Below are 20,079 nucleotides of genomic sequence, written 5' to 3'. Positions count from 1 at the left end.
TCATGCAATTTTATTTATTCATTTTTTTAAATTAATAATCGATGCAGTAGATCATGAAAATTAGAATCACGATGCATCATCATCACGATTATTTTAGCACACCCCTAATATATATATATATATATAATTTTTTTTCACAAGGGTAACAAAATTTATAAAGCGCAAGTCAGGCCATGACAGCAGTGTTAATATACGGTAGGTAATTTTCTGTATATTAAAAAAGTCATGATTACAGTACAGAAAACTTTTATATCATTTAGATCCACTTAAAACCACAATTTTGAACTTTTGAAAACCATTATACAAGCATGGGTGTATATCTAGTATTCCTTTGTGCCACACTTCTAGCCCCAAACATATGCCCCACTGCTTTTTGCTATTACATCAGAACAACACATTTTGGGACAATGGATAGCGCATGTTAATATAAACAAAAATGGCTTCAGTTTGGACCAGTAGTGATGCTGACTCATTAAGAGCTTTGACTTTCACCTCTAAATATAAACAGGTGTCAAACCTTTGCATTAAAGGTTCACACTGGAGGTTCTTCATTTGTGGTTTTGAAGCCATCCTGTTTGTTCCTCATCAGGACATTTCCTGATTGAAATCGCCTGTCTATCTTTGTCAAACCTAAAGGCAACAATCACAGTCTGCTTTACTAGTACACAAATAGTTTCAGTTTTAGAGTTTAGAAGGTTGAATTTGTAGGTTTAATTACATCCTCTTTTAATCAGTGTTTTGTTTTAGAGAAAAAGACTGTCAGGAATTCCCCTGTGACAGATTATTTGTTTCATTTTTATGTGTCATATGAAGTAATATGCGAGCAGGCACAGTACAGGCCACAGTATTTTGCATAAAACAACTGCAGTGCTGCTGTCCTCTAGGTACAGCTGATATTGCCTATCTCCCCAACTCTCTGAGAAAACTTTGAATACTGCAGGATTTATACCTGTCAGTCAAACTACATCTTTTTTTTTCTTTGCTTTTACTCCTTGTCCTAAATAAGACATGATAAATAAATGAGAACAAAATGTGAAAATGGGGCGGCACTTCTCATTCACTTTTCATACAATCATTAAAGTCCTCAAGTACAGGCACTTTTCGTCTGATTGATTAAATGCATTCCATTCTGGTCGAAGAAGGAAAGTCAGTCTCTCCATTTTACAAATCTCCTGCTTTACTTCCATCCTTTGTTTTACCTCTTATTTCAGCCATTTCCTTGCGATACCTTTCTTCATAACCACCATCAATATTTTAAAAAGATAGATGTCCTCTTTTGTAATTATGTATTAGGTATAGGTACAATCGGGTATAGAGCCTGTGGTTCCCTTAGGAGTTTACACAGAGGAAGCTGATTAATTAACCGAACAGCATCAGACTAGAATTGCTCTAATTCATCACATCACCAGAAGACATGCAGATGATAAGAAAAAAGCCTTTAATGTTAGATGTAATAAAATAAGAAACAAAAAAACACTTATTTTTAGCTGTTTTCATATTAAAAGTGAGTGTGAGGACTTCAAAATAAATTCAATTAAATGTAAATATTATAGATTTGGAGGGAAAATGGTTGCTTTGCTTCAGTTTTCACTTTACTTACAATTCATGTCAGTAAATACATGGAAATAGCTTTTCCCTGTAGGGCTGCAGCTATGGATTATTTTGGTGATCAGTTAATCTATGGATTATATTGTCGATTAATCTAAAAATAAATACTGCATATTTAGTATTTATTTTTAGATGACTAGAAATTCATTTAGAAATGCGTTATTGCATTTCTAAATGACTGTTTGACATTTAGAAAAAGAAAATTTATTGAGAATTTTAAATGACTTATGAATATACAATGTGTATACATATACATGTATTTTATATATGAAATTAACGTTTAATAACTGGATTTGCCAGGAGATAATTAAAGGTTAGATTTTTAAGTCGTATAGCCCAGCACTAGTTTGACGACTATAGGAAGTTGATTTTAAATGAAACCCTGGGCCTAAAATTTCAGAGACTGCTGATTGAAATTTGACGCTTTCTATCTCAACTCTGACTGGTGTCACATACTCTGTGAAATCCAGTATTTGTCTAATTGATATCATTACTAAGTGAAATGATGCTCCACCAACCACAACACTCTTTAGTGTTCAAGTTGTTACTGATGGAACAAAACATAGCCGACTACTTTCATGTTCATGTTATTAATGATGACATGAGAGGAAGAGCAAAATGTGCAAGATGCTTTTATACAGGAAGCTCTATTTTCTGCACAGATGCTGTTTACCTGCAGATCTGTCAGCTGCTAAACATGCACGGTGATGCTGCTCTTCTCATATTATAGATAATGACTATAATATGGGTTATAATATAGGTTATTACACACAGGTTTACATGATGTTTCTGTGTGGTTACAGTAATTAAATGAAATGCTACCAGTAATTAAATGAAATGCTACCATATACATTACTTTGTTTTTGAGATGACCTTGTTTAAAATATATATATTTTGTGAGGTGCTCAATAAAGTGCACATAAAAAAAAAAAGTTTTAGGATATAATCTGTCTTGCAAAGTTAGTTGGGTTTAATTATTGAATCAGTATTAATTTATTTTTCCTATGGAGGATTTTAGTAAATTGTTGGTTTCCAATAATGCAGGGAGGGGAAGCTCTGAAACTTTGGCCTCTTTAAAAAAAAAATCACTATTTTATCAGCAACATTTTGAAGTCAGTGTTCATTTTATTATTTTATTTATTTGAAAAACATTCTAATAACTAATGCTGCAAATAATAGAAACTAACTCAGTCTCGGTACATTAGCAGAAATATGAGTATTTACTTGAGGAACTGAACCCAAGGTGCATCAATTATGTACTTTGTATTTAACGTGACCCGACCAAAACCAAAATGCAAAGCTAAAGTACGGATGCAAACAAATAAATGACGAAGAGATTAATTATGGATTTATGGTTTATTAGAGTAAAATTTATTTAATTCAACCAGTGTTGTTTTTGAGAGCCATCTTAGATTTAATCTTAGTCTTCAGGAAAACTATTACTAGTCTTAGTTACATTTTAGTCGTTACGATATGTGATAGTTTTAGTCGACTAAAACTTAAAAAGTTTTTAGTCTAGTTTTAGTCAGTTTTATGTTAGATAAAATAGTTAACCTTAACAATTTTGAATAACAACCAGATTCTTTACCAGACTGACAGCTCTTGCCTAGATATTACAGTAGCTCAGTATAGAATGCTGCCATGCAGTTCATCATTGCTCTTGGCAGGAAACCTTTGATTTCTAGAATTTATGCTCTACTTTATACAAAAGTGTCTCACAGAACTTGTGAAAAGACCAGATCTAGGTCAACACATCATATTGTTTAATATAGCAGACATAAAAGCTAACAAAATGTACAAGAAAGGAATGATTTTAGACATATTAGGTTTCCATACAAAAGCAAACACTTCCTGATCTACTATGAATTATGCATTACACACAGATCGGTAAAATTTTTGTTACTCCACAAAGCAAAGAACAAAAACATTCTTCTTTCTACTTTGGCAATTTTGGCTTTATTTCTAATTTCCCCTTTGGTTACCGCTGCTCAGGGGTTAAAGTAGATTTAAATTCACAGGGTTTTGACAAAAAAAAAAATACAGAGAGAACCTATATAATTGCCTTGTAATGCCATGGCAATCCAGACCTAAATTGAATGAATATGCTAACTCAGTTGTTGAAATAATTTAAGGAAAAAGAGAAAATGTTTTAATGACAATTCAAGGAAACATTTACATCATATTTAAATAGATAGAAACAAGAACTATGACAAAGAAATATTGAAATATTTGCTTTGGATATCATTTAGTGATTCCTTTTGGTAGAAATTAAAGAATGTTTAGTATAACCTCTTGTGAGCTGGAAGAAGTAAAATGTTGATAGTTAGACAAAGGGAATTTTTACATTTGGCAGAGGATGATCAGCCACATATAGTTTATTAGGTAGCGAGAGCAGGAAGAGCCAGACTGCTGAGAGCAAACCATCACTGTGGAGCGCAAGCGCAGTGTGCGGAAAGATGCATTTCTGTACAAGCACAACTGGAAGGACAGAGTTTGTCAGAGTTCAGTGCGCAGTACCAGTGTTCTGTCAGACACCTGGACCTTTCTGGATTATTTTCACCCCTGCTGCTGCTGCCATGATCCATCTGTGTTCATGCAGAATGTGCATCGCTGCACACCAGGTGGGCTGCTTAGCAGATTACAGCGCAATAATGCATTTTAAATGTCTGACTGACCACCAGCTAACATTTTTATTTAGTCTCGTCTTGTCACTTCACTGAAACAAAGCAGCCAGTAGTCTGACAGTATGCCAGAGCGACATCCCCTGGCTTTTATTGATGGTTTTATTTCTATTTGGAAATCATAAGTGATTCGCATATTTATTTTCATCTTTTTAATGCATAAAGAGTGTTTTGTACCCTTGTTGTTATGTAAAAAAAATGTGAACAACCTCTCGGTACTCTCTGTCTTTTGACATATTATTGGGTGCTCATGATATTGCTAAATTATAAATGGGTTGCCTCCTCATATGTAGGCTATAATGCTCCAAAGGCTTCTTTGCACTTGCCAAGCAGGGCAGCACCCAGAGGCGGGAAATATGAGGCAGGAAACGGTAAACTGAGCTAACCTGTTACTTGATGAAAATATAGACCGAAGTGTTTTTGATTTAGAGGTTCTGATTTAAAGATGGCCAATATAAATGCAGCGGTAACTGTTGGATGAGTTCATGTTGTAACTGGTGGGAAAATGTTGGGGAACTGAATCTTAACCCCACTGTAAAGCAGTGGCCTGTGCCTGAGGCAGTAAAAGAGTCAAGCCAAAGTCTTCATGCAGCAGATGGGAGAATCCTGGGGCAGGATGGGGGAGTGGGCTCATCCCTCTGGGCATAGTCCAGGCTTTGGCTATTTCTGGGTTATCCATTTTTGCTTTTTTTTTTATTTCTTTATACCATCATTGAAAGAGATTCCAAGGGTTTCTTTTACCTCATGATTAGTTCAAAAGAAAACCATCATGGTGAAAAGGATGTTGACCATCTCTTTTGAATCAAACGTATCATAACTAGAGATGAAAGTATTATAATTCATCAGTTTAAAAATTAAAAGCGCTCATCTCTGTGTGGTACTTGTTTGAATCCTTTATCAAAAGCACCCACTGCTTTGGTAGAGCAGGAAATCTTTTTCTTTTCTCTTAGATTTTTTTTTTAAAGCTTCTGCAATCATACAACAAAAACAGATGGTTTAAAAAAGAGCCATCTCTGTAGGAGGATTTCGCCAATTCAAATTCTTCAAACACAGCTATACCTGCAGTTTTATTTCTGTGTGGTACATCAGGGGAGTATTAATGACTGACGTGCAACTGTGAGGTAGAATAATAAATGGCAACACAATGAGCTGCAATTTTTGATATCTGTTTTGTGTTAACCTTGTTCTGCTCAATAAACCTTTGAGTAATTCTGATACATACTTAATCACTTTTTTCACCTATTACCTGAGACTGCAACTCTGATAATATTAAAAAAGACCAGATAGGATTTTAGTTCTGTTTTCCCTGTTTTGAGAGTTTTTGATAGGCCTACCAGTCATATTCTATGAAGCTTCAGAACACTTTACTTTTTAAAACAGTTTATTTTCCACCACAGGGGAAAAAACAAATCCATCACTATTTAAATGGTGGCTCTTATGTCCAAATCAGTACATCAAGCATGACAATAAAGTAGCTGTTATTTCAGTACGTACAAATATAATCCAAGAGTATTCAGAATGTCAAACTTATATTCTATTATTAAAAAAAACAACTCCTCAGGTCAGTCATGATTGCAACTCTTAAGTCCTCTGTCCTTTTTCTCTAATACGCTTTAATTAAAAGGAAGAGTACATCTATATATGCTGCTTAATTATTTGTCTGTTCATTTTGATTTATTTGATTAAATTTATATTGATATTACTTTCACAGTTGAATTTAATTCAAACAGAATTCGGTAAAATCTCTTAGCTTGGCTGCACAACGTCACCACTTACAGATTAGAGATGGAGCAATAGATTGAATGGCAGACATTTCTTGCAGATATTAACATTTTCTATTTTTATTTATTTTATCAACTGATTTGTGGATGTGTTGGCCAGTTCATTTGTGCAGTTTTCCCAAACTGAGGGACACGCGCCCTGGGGCTGGATCGGCGTAATTGCAGGGTAGTGTGGTAAAAATGAATGAACCAGTTTGAGAGTTAAGGTTTTATTTATCCATGCCATCTCACATTTGGATGTTGGTATAAGATTTGGACTGAGACCACAATTTCCGTCAGTTTAATTTGAAAGAAAAGAAGGGGAAATGGATGAAGCTGAAAGGGTGTGGCTCGAGTTCAGCATCTAACAGCTGCAGGCCAGTAACTGTTTGTGAGCCTGGTGATCTCGCAATGATCTGGATGCTCCTCAGCCGTCTGCATGAGGAAAGAGGCTGAGACGGTCTGTCTGCTGGGTGGGTGCATTCCTTCATGAAGCTAGAGCGCTCCCCCTGCATCTTTATGTGCAAAGTGTAGGGAAGGCTGCCTTCTGCTATCCTCTGTGCAGCCCTAACCTCCCACTGCAGAGCCATCCTCTCTGCATCAGTGCAGCTGTTTATCTGTCACACAGTAGAATATACAGCTAAACTTGATTAGTGCACTTTAAAGGTGGTAGTTTTAATGATAAAAAAAAGGGATTTTAGTTTATTTTATTGCAATAATAAATTTATTGTTTTTGACCTTTGTTCAACCATTGAAATGGTTTGAGTAGGGTTAGGGACCAAGGGGGCGCAAAAACTCTCCTGTAAACAAAAGACAGACCTAGTAAAAATTGCATTACTGCGTTCACCATGCTTGATTCCTATTATCCTCCTTCCCTCGATCTTCTATTAATTTTTAATGGTATATATATATATATATATATATTAGGGGTGGAACGGTTCACAAAATCCACGGTTCGGTTCGATTCACGGTTTCTGGTCACGGTTTTCGGTTCGATTCGATACATGTTGATTGTTACACCGAAATCCCATAAAAAATTATGAAATTAATGAAANTCTGACAACAACTGATTTTTTTCCCTGCTACACCCGGCTAAGCTGCTTCGCTTCTTCTTCTTCTTGTTTACTACTGGCGGTTGGCTTTGGTCGCAGTACCGCCACCTTCTGCTCTGGAGTGTAATCACTTCCTCTATGAGAAAAAGGAGCAGCGCTTGAACCGAACGAAACACACGCGAACCGAACAGAGACAGTCGAACCGAACGATTCTGACGGTTTTCATAAATCGTCCCATCCCTAATATATATATATATGTTTTTTTTTTGCAAAAGTTTTGTCTTTTTTTTTTTTTTATTGGAACTTTTGTAATATTTATCATTGTCTCTTTTTGTGTTGTTATCATGCAAGTGGAGAATGGAAAAAGTAATATCATCTCTAAGAATCCGCCCAAACATAGCGGTAGCACATATTTGGGATTGGTTGGACTCATGTTAAATTAAAATGAAAAAAATTTTTATTGGTTGGTCTCTAATAGAGATACAGAGAAACTGTTTGGCAGCAAATCTGTCAAAGATGCATCAAAAGCATGAGAAAGGAAACATTCTTTGACCTTTGAATGCATCCAGGAGCTCAATAAAAAGAAGCTAAAACAGCTTTGTGTTTTTTTTTTGTTATAACTGTAGGTTTTTGTTATAACTGTAGGTTTTGTCTCCTTGGCTCATGCGTGGCATTTGTACAACTGCAGTTTTCTGAAACAATACAGAGTTTTAAATCTCCATTTATTGCATTACGTCAATTTAAAACAATTCAAGCTTTAAAATAAGTAAAAAACTGCTAAAACTAAGTTTATTTTGCAGTAATTGGAAAATGTAGACGTGTTTGCTTTAAAACTAGCTAAGAATCGAAGCTCTATTAATGAACCTGGTAGCACGGCTGTACAGAATGCACACATGTGCAAGGAGCAATTTTAAGGAAAACAACTGCAATTTTGGCTTGGACATAAAATTCAACTGAGATAAAATCTGTAATATTGTTTATAAAGTCAACCTGGTTGAGTTTGAAAACCAGACTTTGCAACCCATTTTAAAAGTATCTTCAGTGTAGTTAAACCAATAGTTTTCAAGTGGTTTTATGCTTTAATTGATGCATTTTTGCATATTCTTTTAGTTAAAAAAAAGGAATGAATTTTGCTGAATTGTATAATCGTTTTATTAAGATTACATTATATTAAGATATAGAAAATATCAGAATATCCGCTAATGAGTTATCTTTGTATTTGTGATGTTACAGCTAGTAGTTACAATAATATATCCTCATTTGATAAAATGTATAGTTAAAACTGGGAAGAAGTCCTTTTTGAGTTGTACTCCCTGTTCTCATTCAGCGGGCCATTTCCAAGGCTTCGAAGCGATGCTATCCTGGTATATTGTTGTAGTGGTGCTGGACTGGAGCTGTACGCTGCACTGACAAAAGCACATTCAGTTTGGGACAATGGGGAACTGGCAGCCCGGGTTGTGTTTATCACTCGCCTTTCACTCTCTTTAATGCTATGTCCTCATGTTTAATGTGTTTGTTGTCTCACTAGCTTTCTATGTTTCTCAGCCACTGGGTAGATGATTAGTCACAAGAAAAGCTTTGCCTTGTGTTTGCTTCATCCTTAAATACAGGATGTAGTTCTGTCATTTTAGCGAGCAGTCATCAGTGTAATCCGGGTTTTGTTTTACTCATGCCCTTGGATTTGTGGGCAGTACTATTCCTGACAATATCTTGTAGGGCTTTGAAAAAATGCCATAGATTTGAAAAAAATATATAAGAAATGCATTTGGACATTTAAGAAGTTATAAGCAATCAGTTGCATTTAATGCATTGACACTACAGAGGCAATTTTGTTCCATTATTGTTGCAAGCAAAGAACACCTTTTGTAAATGGTAATTGGTATAAAATGCAATTAATCAAATAAACTTAAAGTTTTACATTTTATTTTTTACATACTTCTTTAAATAGAATCGATCAATTTTCAAAATTTTAAGACTCAAAACTCGTATTAGGAAGAAAAGCTACATAGTTTGAATCTGTTATGGAGACAGAGAGGTGTAAAAGGTCCATGAAATAAAAATTGTATCAAGGACTATTTAATATCAGGAAAAAAGGCAGCATGTTACAGTGTTAGTGAATGTGATAATGAAGATATGATTTATATTAAGAGTTTGGTGCATTGGGATGAATTTTATCTGTTGTGATGGATTGAAAATGTAAATATTAAAGAAAAATTGTAGCATTGTTTTAAATTTTGTTTTGGCAATACTCCAAGTGGTGACGTTCAAGTGGCGATACCTCAAAACCGTAAAACACTTAAGAAATTGAGTATGACGAAACTGAAAGGACACTGGAGTGTCTAGAACACATTAGGATTTTAAGCTCATTCAACGTGTGGCTCGGGCCATAACAAGGAGAGTAGAGGCAGATTTGGAGCAGAGGTTATGGCTGTCTCTGCTACCCGGCAGAACACTGGTTGTGGAGATTATGTAAAGAAGAAAACCTTTGAGTTTTCTAGACCGGGGGTCGGCAAGCCGCGGCTCTGGAGCCGCTTGCGGCTTTTTAGCGTCCCCCTTGCGGCTCCCTGGGGCTTTTTCAAAAGTTTTTGAAAATCGATTTTTTTTATTTTATTTTTTTATAATATGGTGTGCAGGAGGTCAAAGAAAAATTATGTTTTCCAATGCTATAAACATTTGTATAATAAATAAATTTAAACAATAATTTGTGTCATAGCCATAGAGATCAGTGGTCATCACTTGCAACCAGCGCTGCGTGGTGCCAGGCAAACAAAGCTGCGGGTGTGTCTCAGACCATGGATCCCAAAGGGAAAAAAGGAAGATAGCTGATGAGAAAAGAGGATTCAAAGAATGGAGCAAATCATTTGTTTTCATTATCAATGCGGAAAGATTGCCTGTTTTTTTTTTTTTTTTTGTTGCTTTGTAATTAGAGGTTGTCAAAAAATAAAAAGGAAAATTTGGAAGGCATTTCCAGGAAAGGCAAGCTAAATATGCAACTGATCACCAAGCTGGGAGTGAGAGAAAAAGTGCGATTGCAGAACTTCTGGATAATTTAGAGGAGCGCAAAGATAGATTTAATACTGCTGCTAGTTTTGTTGCAAGGATGGAAAACCATCCACAAATCAAACAGGTAGCGCTCTGATGCAGTTATGTGAACTTTCTTCCATTTTTTCCCCAAATCCTAAAAATACAAATAACACCAAGGAACTCTGGTGACAGATGATGTGGGATTTCAGGGTTAGAGAGCTCTGCTCTGATATATGCCAGTACCTGCTGGTTCCTCATCACTTAATCAACTGCTCCCAACAGAAACACGTCCACCATAGAAAGATTCCTTTATTGTGTTTCTCGGTGAAGCGGTGTGCGATGGGAGCGTTCACCGCTCCTCCCTCACCTCATGCTTCAATGTGACATTTGCTCCAGGATAAACATTTAATCATGAATGCTTATTATTTATTTCCGCCTAGTTCTTTTTTTTCTTGGGTTGGTTCATTTAGTTCGCGTGTTTGTTTCCGTGGGATGTATATGTCTTTTTTTTATTTTTTTGTCGCTCCAGATTTATTTTTTTTATTTATTTTTTTAATCCGATATGGCTCTTTGAGCAGTTTGGTTTGCCGACCCCTGGTCTAGACAGACGACTTTTCTACCAGCTGGTATTATAAACTAATACTTGACAGGTGTTTTATGATTGGGACGAATTAATCTCTCATTAAACAAAAATATTTTTACTTGAGTTGATTCTATATTTTCATTAAGCTGATATAAATAATAATTAAATAAACAAAATTATTGTTCAATTCAACTTATTTATATATTTAGCAGAATACTTTTTGCCCACGTAAGATCATTTCTGCTGAGATAAACAACATTCGTTACCAAATATGTAATAAAATCTTGAAATCAAAGTTCTTAAATATTTGGCTACATTGTTGCCCCTATAGTTTACCATTTAAACAACACATTGTTTAAATGCTAATGGATCCATTTGCATTGATACAAATGAAAACATTGTTCCAAATCGAACTCTTTAAAATTTGTCTTTATTTTGAAATTTAAAAAGTTTGAGACTATTGTAAACGGATCATCTGTTATAAGACTCATAGGGAATTAAATCCAATACTCTTTAAAGTGTCTGTATTAGAGATAGACCAATACATTGTCTGGCCAAATGTTCTTTCTTTTTTTCTTTTTTTGCATTTGCCGATACATCATATGTTGGCTGATTAATTTGTGTGTTCAGCAGTCGGGAGCAAGAGAAGCACATGCATTGTTGCTATCTTTCTGCTTTGTTTGGTTTGTCAATAAATGTTTCTTTTTGTTTAAATTGATACTTGTGTATCAATTGTTTTCATTGTTTTATTTTTATTATGCAAATGGAGAGTAATAAAGCAATAACGGCTTAAAGAAATATTAGCTGCGCTTTTCAGCGATTGGTCACTGTCAAAATAATCCGTATCACCATCGGCCTTAAAGTCTGTATTGATCGACGCTAGATTTAGTTAAAATAACTGTAGGATTGTATAAAATGTTGGTTATTTTGACACTTAATTAAAACCAAAGTAATTATAAATGTCCTCATTCTTATAGGGGCATCTTAATTAATCACATAACCACATTTTCTACTAGAAGTCTGTTATCATATCAAAGACAATCACTGTAAATCATTGGTTGTTAAAGATGTTATGAAGCATCCTTTCTACTGGTGTAAATCGACAGATGATTGTGTGAATTTACCTGAAGAAAGCGGCCCTTTTTTACTTAAGACAAATCATGCATACATTAAAAAATATTCATAATACATTTTGATGGCTATAAAATAAAGCATTGTGTTTGTGTGATTTCTGATCTTTTGTTTGATGAAATTCCAGTATCAGCATTTCTTACTTTAATTAGGTAAGAATACAAAGAAGATTTCTTGCTTTCATCTTTTAACTCATGCATCATTTCCCATTTGATTGACAGTACTGTCAGATCATTTTACAAAAGGCTGCGGTTTTGATTCTCATCATGTCAGTTCCCACAGGAGGACACACTTCTTCTGATTTTTGGATATAGGTGTAATTAATCAGTTACCAGGGTTAATTTTATCTGGCACTGGTTTGAACTGTCAAAATGTAACGCTACAGGCTAGTTTTAATCAGTCATCCATTCATGGTGGTAAGGTTACACTGTAGCCAAAGCTGACAGAAGCAAGGCTGATGTACAGCAGCACCACCAAGCCCTTTGACCACCATCAGTAGACGATGGCGGCAAAGCGTCTTCACTCACATAACAACTTAGACACACAGCTGGGATTTGAACTTGCCACCCTTCAATTGCAGGACGGACTTTTGCAATGAGCTCACAAGGCTAGCAGAGCAAGTCCAACTTTTAGCAGCTGTCCCCAGGCGAAACGTGTGCTTCAAGTAGAGATTGTTTTTATTTAAGTCTTCTACTGATTAGTCTGGCATTAATCTAACCAATCCCCAATACATGCTGCTGAAATGCTTGGGCTGACTTTTTTTTCCCGCCACCTATAGATGAAAATGACACAATGATCAAAAAATGTTATACAGGTCTCAATTTAAGCAAAAAAAAAAGCACATTATTAACAATTCAAAGAAACAAATGGATAGTGATTGAAGGAAGCAGCAACCCAGGTGCTTCATGTGATCTCAAGGCATGGCTGCTGAACCCACTAATGGATCGGCCCAACGCTGATACAAGAACAAAATGTACAAAATATAGGCTAAAGATATTGGCCGGCCGATGAATCGGTCTATATCTAGCTTGCACCTCCAGCCCAACCTTGGCTCTGTCAGTAACTTAGCTGTGTTGCGCCAACATTCCTCATCATGTGTGCTGCTCCAACATTCTTCAAGAAAACGTGTCACAGATAGGTTTGAATTCAGGGAGAATCTCTGATGTTGATTTTAAAATCAACTCTTAACACTAGATTAAAACCAAATCTTTGGAGAACTCTCAAGTGTTTGAATTAGACTAAACAAGTGTTGAGTCACCACTGTACTTTTAACATACAACACAAAAAATAGAAATGTAACAGTTTTGAATTTGCCTGTGTCCTTATAATAGGAAGAATACCATTTTTTTTTTATTTTAAATGTCTGATGCCTAATAAAATGAATCATATTTGAGTTTGACTTTGAATTGTTGAAGATGTAGATAAATGTTAGATTGGGCCGATGATATCATAATATCACAGACTTGGAAATCAAATGGAATGAGATCAAATTTCATATCTCATTCAAAGAACTTAGAATAACATTGTATTGTGATTAACAGCTCAGTTCCACCTCTGCTTTCCCAACATTTGTATCAACATATTTATAAATGTGTGATTCTCTCTGTAGCTGCAGTATCTCAAACACTGGAACATAATGTCTAATAGTTCCGTTAAAAAACCGACCCCTCAGTGACATCATAATGCTAATGGTTAAATCTGACGTCCCAGTCATGAGTCATTACTGGCCAGCAGATGTGACAGAGGAGAGCAGTACAGTGTTGGCAGCAAACAGGAAATTGCTTCTGACACTAAGTGATCCATCATCTTGGAGTTCACCTAATCAGACCTAAAAACTAATATAGATAAACCACAGCGTCTGTCCTCTGCCAGACAACAGACTTCAAATTGCTCCAACAATTTCAGTCTGCTTTATCCTTATTCTCTGTCGCATCTGCCCTATGAATATTACGGCAAAGCCAGTATAAAAAGTTTATTTTTTTCCTGTATGAACAGTAAAATTGATTGAGACCTTTAAAGGTGCAGTAAAGTGAGTAACTTGCAAATCAAAAAGTCCAGGAAAGCAATTAAAGAAATACTGGATATGCCGTACCAGTAAAAAGTTAGAAATACTGCGTTTTGTATATGCATTGATCGTTGATGTGCCCAGTCTGAGTTTTTAAAGTGGAAGAACCAAAAGGCGACTGATGTTCAGATTTTTGTGATCAGTCTTTTCCCCTGCATTCAAAAACAAAAGAAAAAAAAATGTTCATATGGATTGTCAACAGGATTTTTGATAATTTGCTTGTTGTGTCATCTGACGGTTTTCATATTTTAATCACGATTAATCCATTGTTTTGTTTCAGCATTATTTTTTTAATCTAAATATTTTTTTAATGTTTAATTTAGTGTGCTTCCTGTATCCTGCAATTCGGAACATCAGGATTTAATAATAAAGATGAATCTATCTTTATACAACAGTACTTGATTGTACTTATTTCTATTTTTCTAAAATTAAATTTAAAATTTATAGCCAAAAGGGATGGAAACGATTAACCAATGAATTAATCTAAAGGTGACTGATCTTATCAATTTTCTAATGATTAACTGATAAGTTGTAATTGTCTTAAAAACCTGAATTGTTGCTTGTAACAAGATAACCCTTCCATAGCACGAAGGGCCAAATACTTTATTTCAAATATGCTGAATAAAGAAAATAGTAAAACGTTATATTCTAACAAATTAATGTGCCAGCTATATTAAATACTGACTAAATGGGAAAAAAAATGTTCTTACACATTGTTAAACTAGACATCAGGGTTCTAGCAAGCATTTTCATTGATAGGGGGTTACTATCATCAAATTTGTCCTTGCCAAACTAAAACCTCTATGCTACTTTTTTTTCCTTTTTTTTTCTTTTTTAATGGAGCCTAGGTGGAAGTTTAATTTAAGGAACTCATTACTCACACTTACCCTCCAACACAGGCCAATCCGCTTTGAACCACACCTACACTAAAGCCAATCAGCATCCAGAGTTCATCTTAAAAGGGTCTTCAAATCCACCAATCAGTCTGCTACCAAAGCGCAGGCAGTGGTTGTGCTATGTCAGACTTTGACTCAGACAATCTTGATTCAACCCACCTCCAGTGTCATTCCTCCCGGATTCTTGCTTCATTAGCTGTTCCATCTAAACCGGTCTAAGCCTGGTTCTGCGTGAAGTTTCTTCCTTAAGGGCAGTTTTTCCTCTACACTGTCACTTCAATCAATTGTGTAAATATCGTTAAGCAGAGACTGCAGTTGCTGCAGGCCCACGACCTCTTAGGGGGCCCGTCACTCACACCTGGTAGGCCCCCTACGCAATTTTAGACTAGGAATTGTCTTTGCAGATGTAATGGTGTGAAAAATTCCTCTTAAGTCCACCCGATACTGAACAGACTGACCGCGCCAGACCGTATTTATACCTCAATACATGCCAGATTTCACTATTTCACTATTTTACTATTTTTCCATATGTGATGTGTGATCATATACTACTGAGAATTGCATAATTGTATCTTCTTGGCCGATTGATGGAACTGTCGCCGTATCCTGAACCTTTATCACAGTTGTACTTCATATGAGGCCCACCCAGATAATGCTGCTTACGGGCCTATTGTTGTGTCGTTACGCCATTGACTTCAATCTTATTTATCATGGATAGTTTCATGCAACCTGTGTTATCCAAGCTTGGCCTCCATCTTCCAGTCCCCTAGTAAAGCACTAGTATCAGCTCATGCAGTCCTCTGGATCTCTCCATACAGCAGTAATGGACTGACCAAAGGCATCTATCTCTACTCCACCACCAGTTTCAGGCCCTGGGGGGGAAATATCCCTGTTCTGTACTCCTGTTCATGCATAACAAAGTAAAATTCAATGCTAATGGTTCCTGTCGAGGTCTGAATGCCAAAAAAAGTAATTGTGTCAATAAAATTCTTCCAATTGACTTTTCTTTCTGTGTGAGTTTTTCAGGTTAAAATGAGGGTAGCGACCCTTTGACTGACATTTGGGCTCCCTCGCTCTGTCCAGCTTATTTCAGCACAAACACTGGTTACACTGAAAGTGGTTAGAATTCCACTGAAATTAGGCCGATACACTGACTGTTGGTGTAATAGCTACAGAAACCTTTTTTGAACACATTTATCTCCAAATTTATTTCCAAATAAATGCCAGAAAAGCCCTATGAAAATGTAAACCCTTCAGACTCTGTCATCGACTCGCCATGAGAGCTTTATTTATTTTTATTTTACCTTTATTTTACCAGGAAGTCCCTTGAGATAAAATCTCTTTTTCGAGGGAGAGCTTGTGGGCAGGTGAAGACATGAGCTGCCACCCTGTCAGCAGACAGAGAGCCAGCTTTGAAAGCAGGGGTGAAGTGACCAGATTCAGAAGAATTCCCAAACGGCCGGTCTGTCGAGCCGAACTGACTGATGATCAGTGTTGTTTTTTTTAGCCAATGAAATGCAGTGTTGCTTTGCCAGTGCATTGCTTACCACTGTTGCAGGTGGTTCAGTCTGACAGTTTGCAAATTGAGGGGAGATATGAACATCGCCCTTATGTATAAAAGATTGAAAGACCAAGGAGTGGGCTTAATTAACAAGGAGGCAATTTTATAAGATAAAATCCATTAATGCATAAAAGCCAAAGCTTCTTCATTGAATCTGCTTATTGCGGGGTTGTCGTTTTCTATCATGTCAGAAGAGAAATTGATGCTGCTCTGCTGTGCAGCGCTACTAAATGTCCACTATTTAGGTGATCATTTAAGGAGTTTTAGCTTTTATGTTTACGAACAGAACCATATAAAGTTCATTGTGCATCATTGTTGCCATTAAACGGTGTAAATAATCCTGGTCTGGACTCTGGATCTATTCAGGTTTCTGCTCTGTCATCACTCTAGGGAGACTCTACTTAGAAATGAATAATGGCTCTAGTGGAAAAAATTCCTTCTAAGCGGCCCTTATAAATTAATCTGATTTAACAAATTTTAGTCTAATAAACCATTAATGACCTTGTAATTAAATAATTTTTTTACGTCCCTACGAATTATTTTTCCTGATGGTGACCATTGGATGCTTTCCTTACTTGTGGAGGTTATTAGTGACTTATCTGCTACAAATCTAGAAAATGAGCGGTCTATACCATGATGGCATAGTTATTGTATAGCTAAATCCTGTTAGTGTTTATATGTAATCTAAGTTTCAGGTTCGACTTTTCTCTAAGCCATAAAGATCAGGTTCTGCAGGAGTAAAAATTTGAAATATACCATTTGGTCTGTAATGAATGTAATCTATAATAAAGGAGACCTGCTCTCAAAACTGAATGGCTGAAATTAAATGACTACTTAGAGATTTTTGAAATGTATTGAGTTTTCCCTGTTGAGTTAATTACAGTGCTTTTTGGCTTATTTCTTCTATCCTTATTGCCTCAGTGCATCCTTTATTTCTCCTCTTCTTTTCCATTCAGTTTCTCCTCTCAACTGCACAACCTGTGCTTGTGACAAATGTGCCGTTCGAAGGTGACAGAAGTGTCTTTATTCCACCCTTTGCTGTGTCGGTACATTTAGCCTGGTTCCATTTTTAGCTTGCTTGGTTTATCTGCTGTATTGAGCACCGATGAGAGGAGAAAAATAGGGTAAAAATCCACTACGACCTCTTTTATTTTCTGTCACCCACTTAGAAGAGGAAAGCAGGTGTAGGTTGTTAGGAGGGGGCAGGTTTATACTGGTCACCATTCCCACATAGAACATCTGCCCGCTAGCCTAAGAAAAGGAAGGTAAGACAACAGAGCTTTGGGTCAGTGAAGTAGATGTATAGTTTGTTTTCTGTTGGAAATGCATGGTTTGTGGGTAGTGGTCGTTAGTGTGAGACTTTCTTTCACTCCCTTCCATCTGCTTTTTTAGAGTCCCAATTTTTCTTGGCTACCATCTGTGTGTTGTCAGACACATAGTGAGGCAGAGGAGGAGGTCTGTTTGTCTTTGTCCATAAGGCTGGTTTGCTCCTTGGTCTCTGTGCCTGTTAAAGATTATACTCCTCATCTGAAACGGTGTGTTTAACTGCTGCTACGGTGTCCTCTTTCACCCTCTGTCCGTCTCTTTGACCTGTCATACACAACAATAAGGGTTGATCAGGGGCATAGGCTAGTAGAGAAATGGGATCAGGAGATTTAGATGAAAGCTGCAATTTCTTTTTGTTTTTTTTGCTTTGCATTTGCAAATTTCCCTAAAATTAAAGTTTTTCATTTTATATACAGTACAGTGTATATGCTGATCAAAGAAAAGAGAGAATGGAAAAAAGATAAAATTTCCAGACTTTATTTTATTATCTTACAGTAAAAGCCTGATTTTTTTATTTATTTATTTTTTTTGCTTAAACTAGCACATTTAATGCAAAAAAAGTTCAAAGCAAGAACCTCATTTTTATGCGTATGAGAATAGAAAAATAGAATTGGAATGGTACTTAACATAATCAGCGGGTTTAGTTTTTATTTATTTATTGTTTTTTTTTTGCGGTTGTGATCAGTGTTAAGACCAGTATACTTCTGCTATATCTATATCTACTTGATATTTGCATTAGTAAAACTTAAGGTAATTCAATCGAAATTTAAAAAATCTTAGATTTTAATGTGGGATTGATTCGACCAAAAAAAGAACCACAAAAAAAAAACAAAGCATCTCACCGCTCTCCTGGATACGAAGATATCCCTAGCATTATTTAGTTTTATGATTTATTGAACATGCAGAATATGTATTAAACTACTTAAATTTATTTAGTTCCTAAAATCAATTAAAGGTTTTTAAACAATATTTTTTTCGTCTTCCTTTATCGTTTCCTATTGTGAAAAAAATGAAAGTAGCTCTGATCCTTAACAAATTTTCAGAATTAGCTCTGAAGTTAGAAATCCTCTCGACTTGCTGCTTACTTTTGTTCACTTGATTTACTAAAACATATTCTTTATAAGCTCCGCTGTAGCTTGTTTATTAAAACTTGATACTGTCAGAATAGGGACAATTTCTTTGGCCTGTTTCCTTGTAGGTTTCTTGGCCTTTAGTTTAGTGCTGTGATGTAAATGTTGACATGTGGTCACTTTGCTAATGAAGTAATGCTGCACATTTTCTAGTTATTTCAGACCAATGCACCAACATGTGATTCCTTAAGCAACAGAAAATAAGGTCCATGGTGTTCAAGGACTGAAAGTCTGCAACCAAGTATAAATATGGGTCCCTGCACAGGGATGCATGCACAGCCACTTCTACGCAAGGCTTTTTGAGTTGGTGTTCTGTTGGGGAAGAATAAAACAATCAGAACCCACATTTTGTCTGTGTACAATTTAAACATTCTTGCAACTCACAACAGACATGACTGCGAAAGGAGCTGTTAAAAAAGATGGATGGAAAAACCAGGTTGTACTGAAGGATAACATAAACATATTCAGCTAGTCTCTGATACACGGTATATTTATTGACAAGGTTTGGATTCGATTGCATCATGTCTAGCTCAGAAATAATGGATGGATATAACCTTATTTTGGCAATCTCTTTTGGTTCCATATTTCTCTATAGTCCTGGTTTGTCCATATTTTTTATGTCATCTGGAAGAGGTTCTGGAGAGCCTCCAGTCCCTCTGCTGAGTTAATTAAAAAGGTGTGGGCCGTATCAGATTGGTGTGTGTTGCGCTGAAGGTGTTGCAGAGTTGTAGTGAAAGGAGCCCCTCATACCTTAGAACTGTATATATATTTATAATATATAATCTGCTTTGTGTTTATGAACAGCCCAGTTTGCCTTTTCCTCTCTTCTTATCGCCTTCACTAAAGTAACTCCCCACCTAAATTAGAACCCTCCATCCTTTGACTTACTTCTTTCAAGTCTTTTGTTAAAGTCCTCTCCTCTCTCTCTGGGGCTCCCTGCCTACACTAATAGCGTCTCAGGAGTTGTTATGAAGAGAAGCATTTCACAGAGCTCATTTTTGTTCAATACTGCCAGTAAATTGTTATTGCAGGTTGTAAATTTACAGAGACTATAAATAAACCTTTTTCAGAATAATAAAGAAATTGAAAAATAATTTGTCTTGTTTATTTCTTCAGGTAGCTGAAAAAATTAATGTTAGACTGGAAGGAAATGAAAACGTCAATCTTTGCTGAATCTCACCTTTTTTCCCTCTTCTTTTCACAGGTTGCCGACCGCCTTTAAGTCACAATGGCTGTTTTTCAGAACAACTTCTGGGTGAGTC

General features: G+C 36.0%; 1 protein-coding gene across 1 annotated transcript in view; it reads left to right on the top strand.

The window, feature by feature from the left end:
* LOC107091969 (F-BAR domain only protein 1-like) overlaps window positions 1-20,079 on the top strand; it is a 75,836-nt gene that overhangs the window by 6,406 nt on the left and 49,351 nt on the right. The window contains exon 2 of the mRNA XM_015386224.1: window positions 20,022-20,072. Within this exon, the coding sequence (XP_015241710.1) occupies window positions 20,046-20,072 (27 nt within the window). The 5' untranslated portion in view covers window positions 20,022-20,045. The remainder of the gene's footprint in view (window positions 1-20,021; window positions 20,073-20,079) is intronic.

Source organism: Cyprinodon variegatus, unplaced genomic scaffold, assembly GCF_000732505.1.
Source record: "Cyprinodon variegatus isolate N-32 unplaced genomic scaffold, C_variegatus-1.0 Scaffold359, whole genome shotgun sequence".
Classification (NCBI taxonomy): Eukaryota; Metazoa; Chordata; class Actinopteri; order Cyprinodontiformes; family Cyprinodontidae; genus Cyprinodon; species Cyprinodon variegatus.
This window is presented reverse-complemented; position numbering and strand designations above follow the sequence as displayed.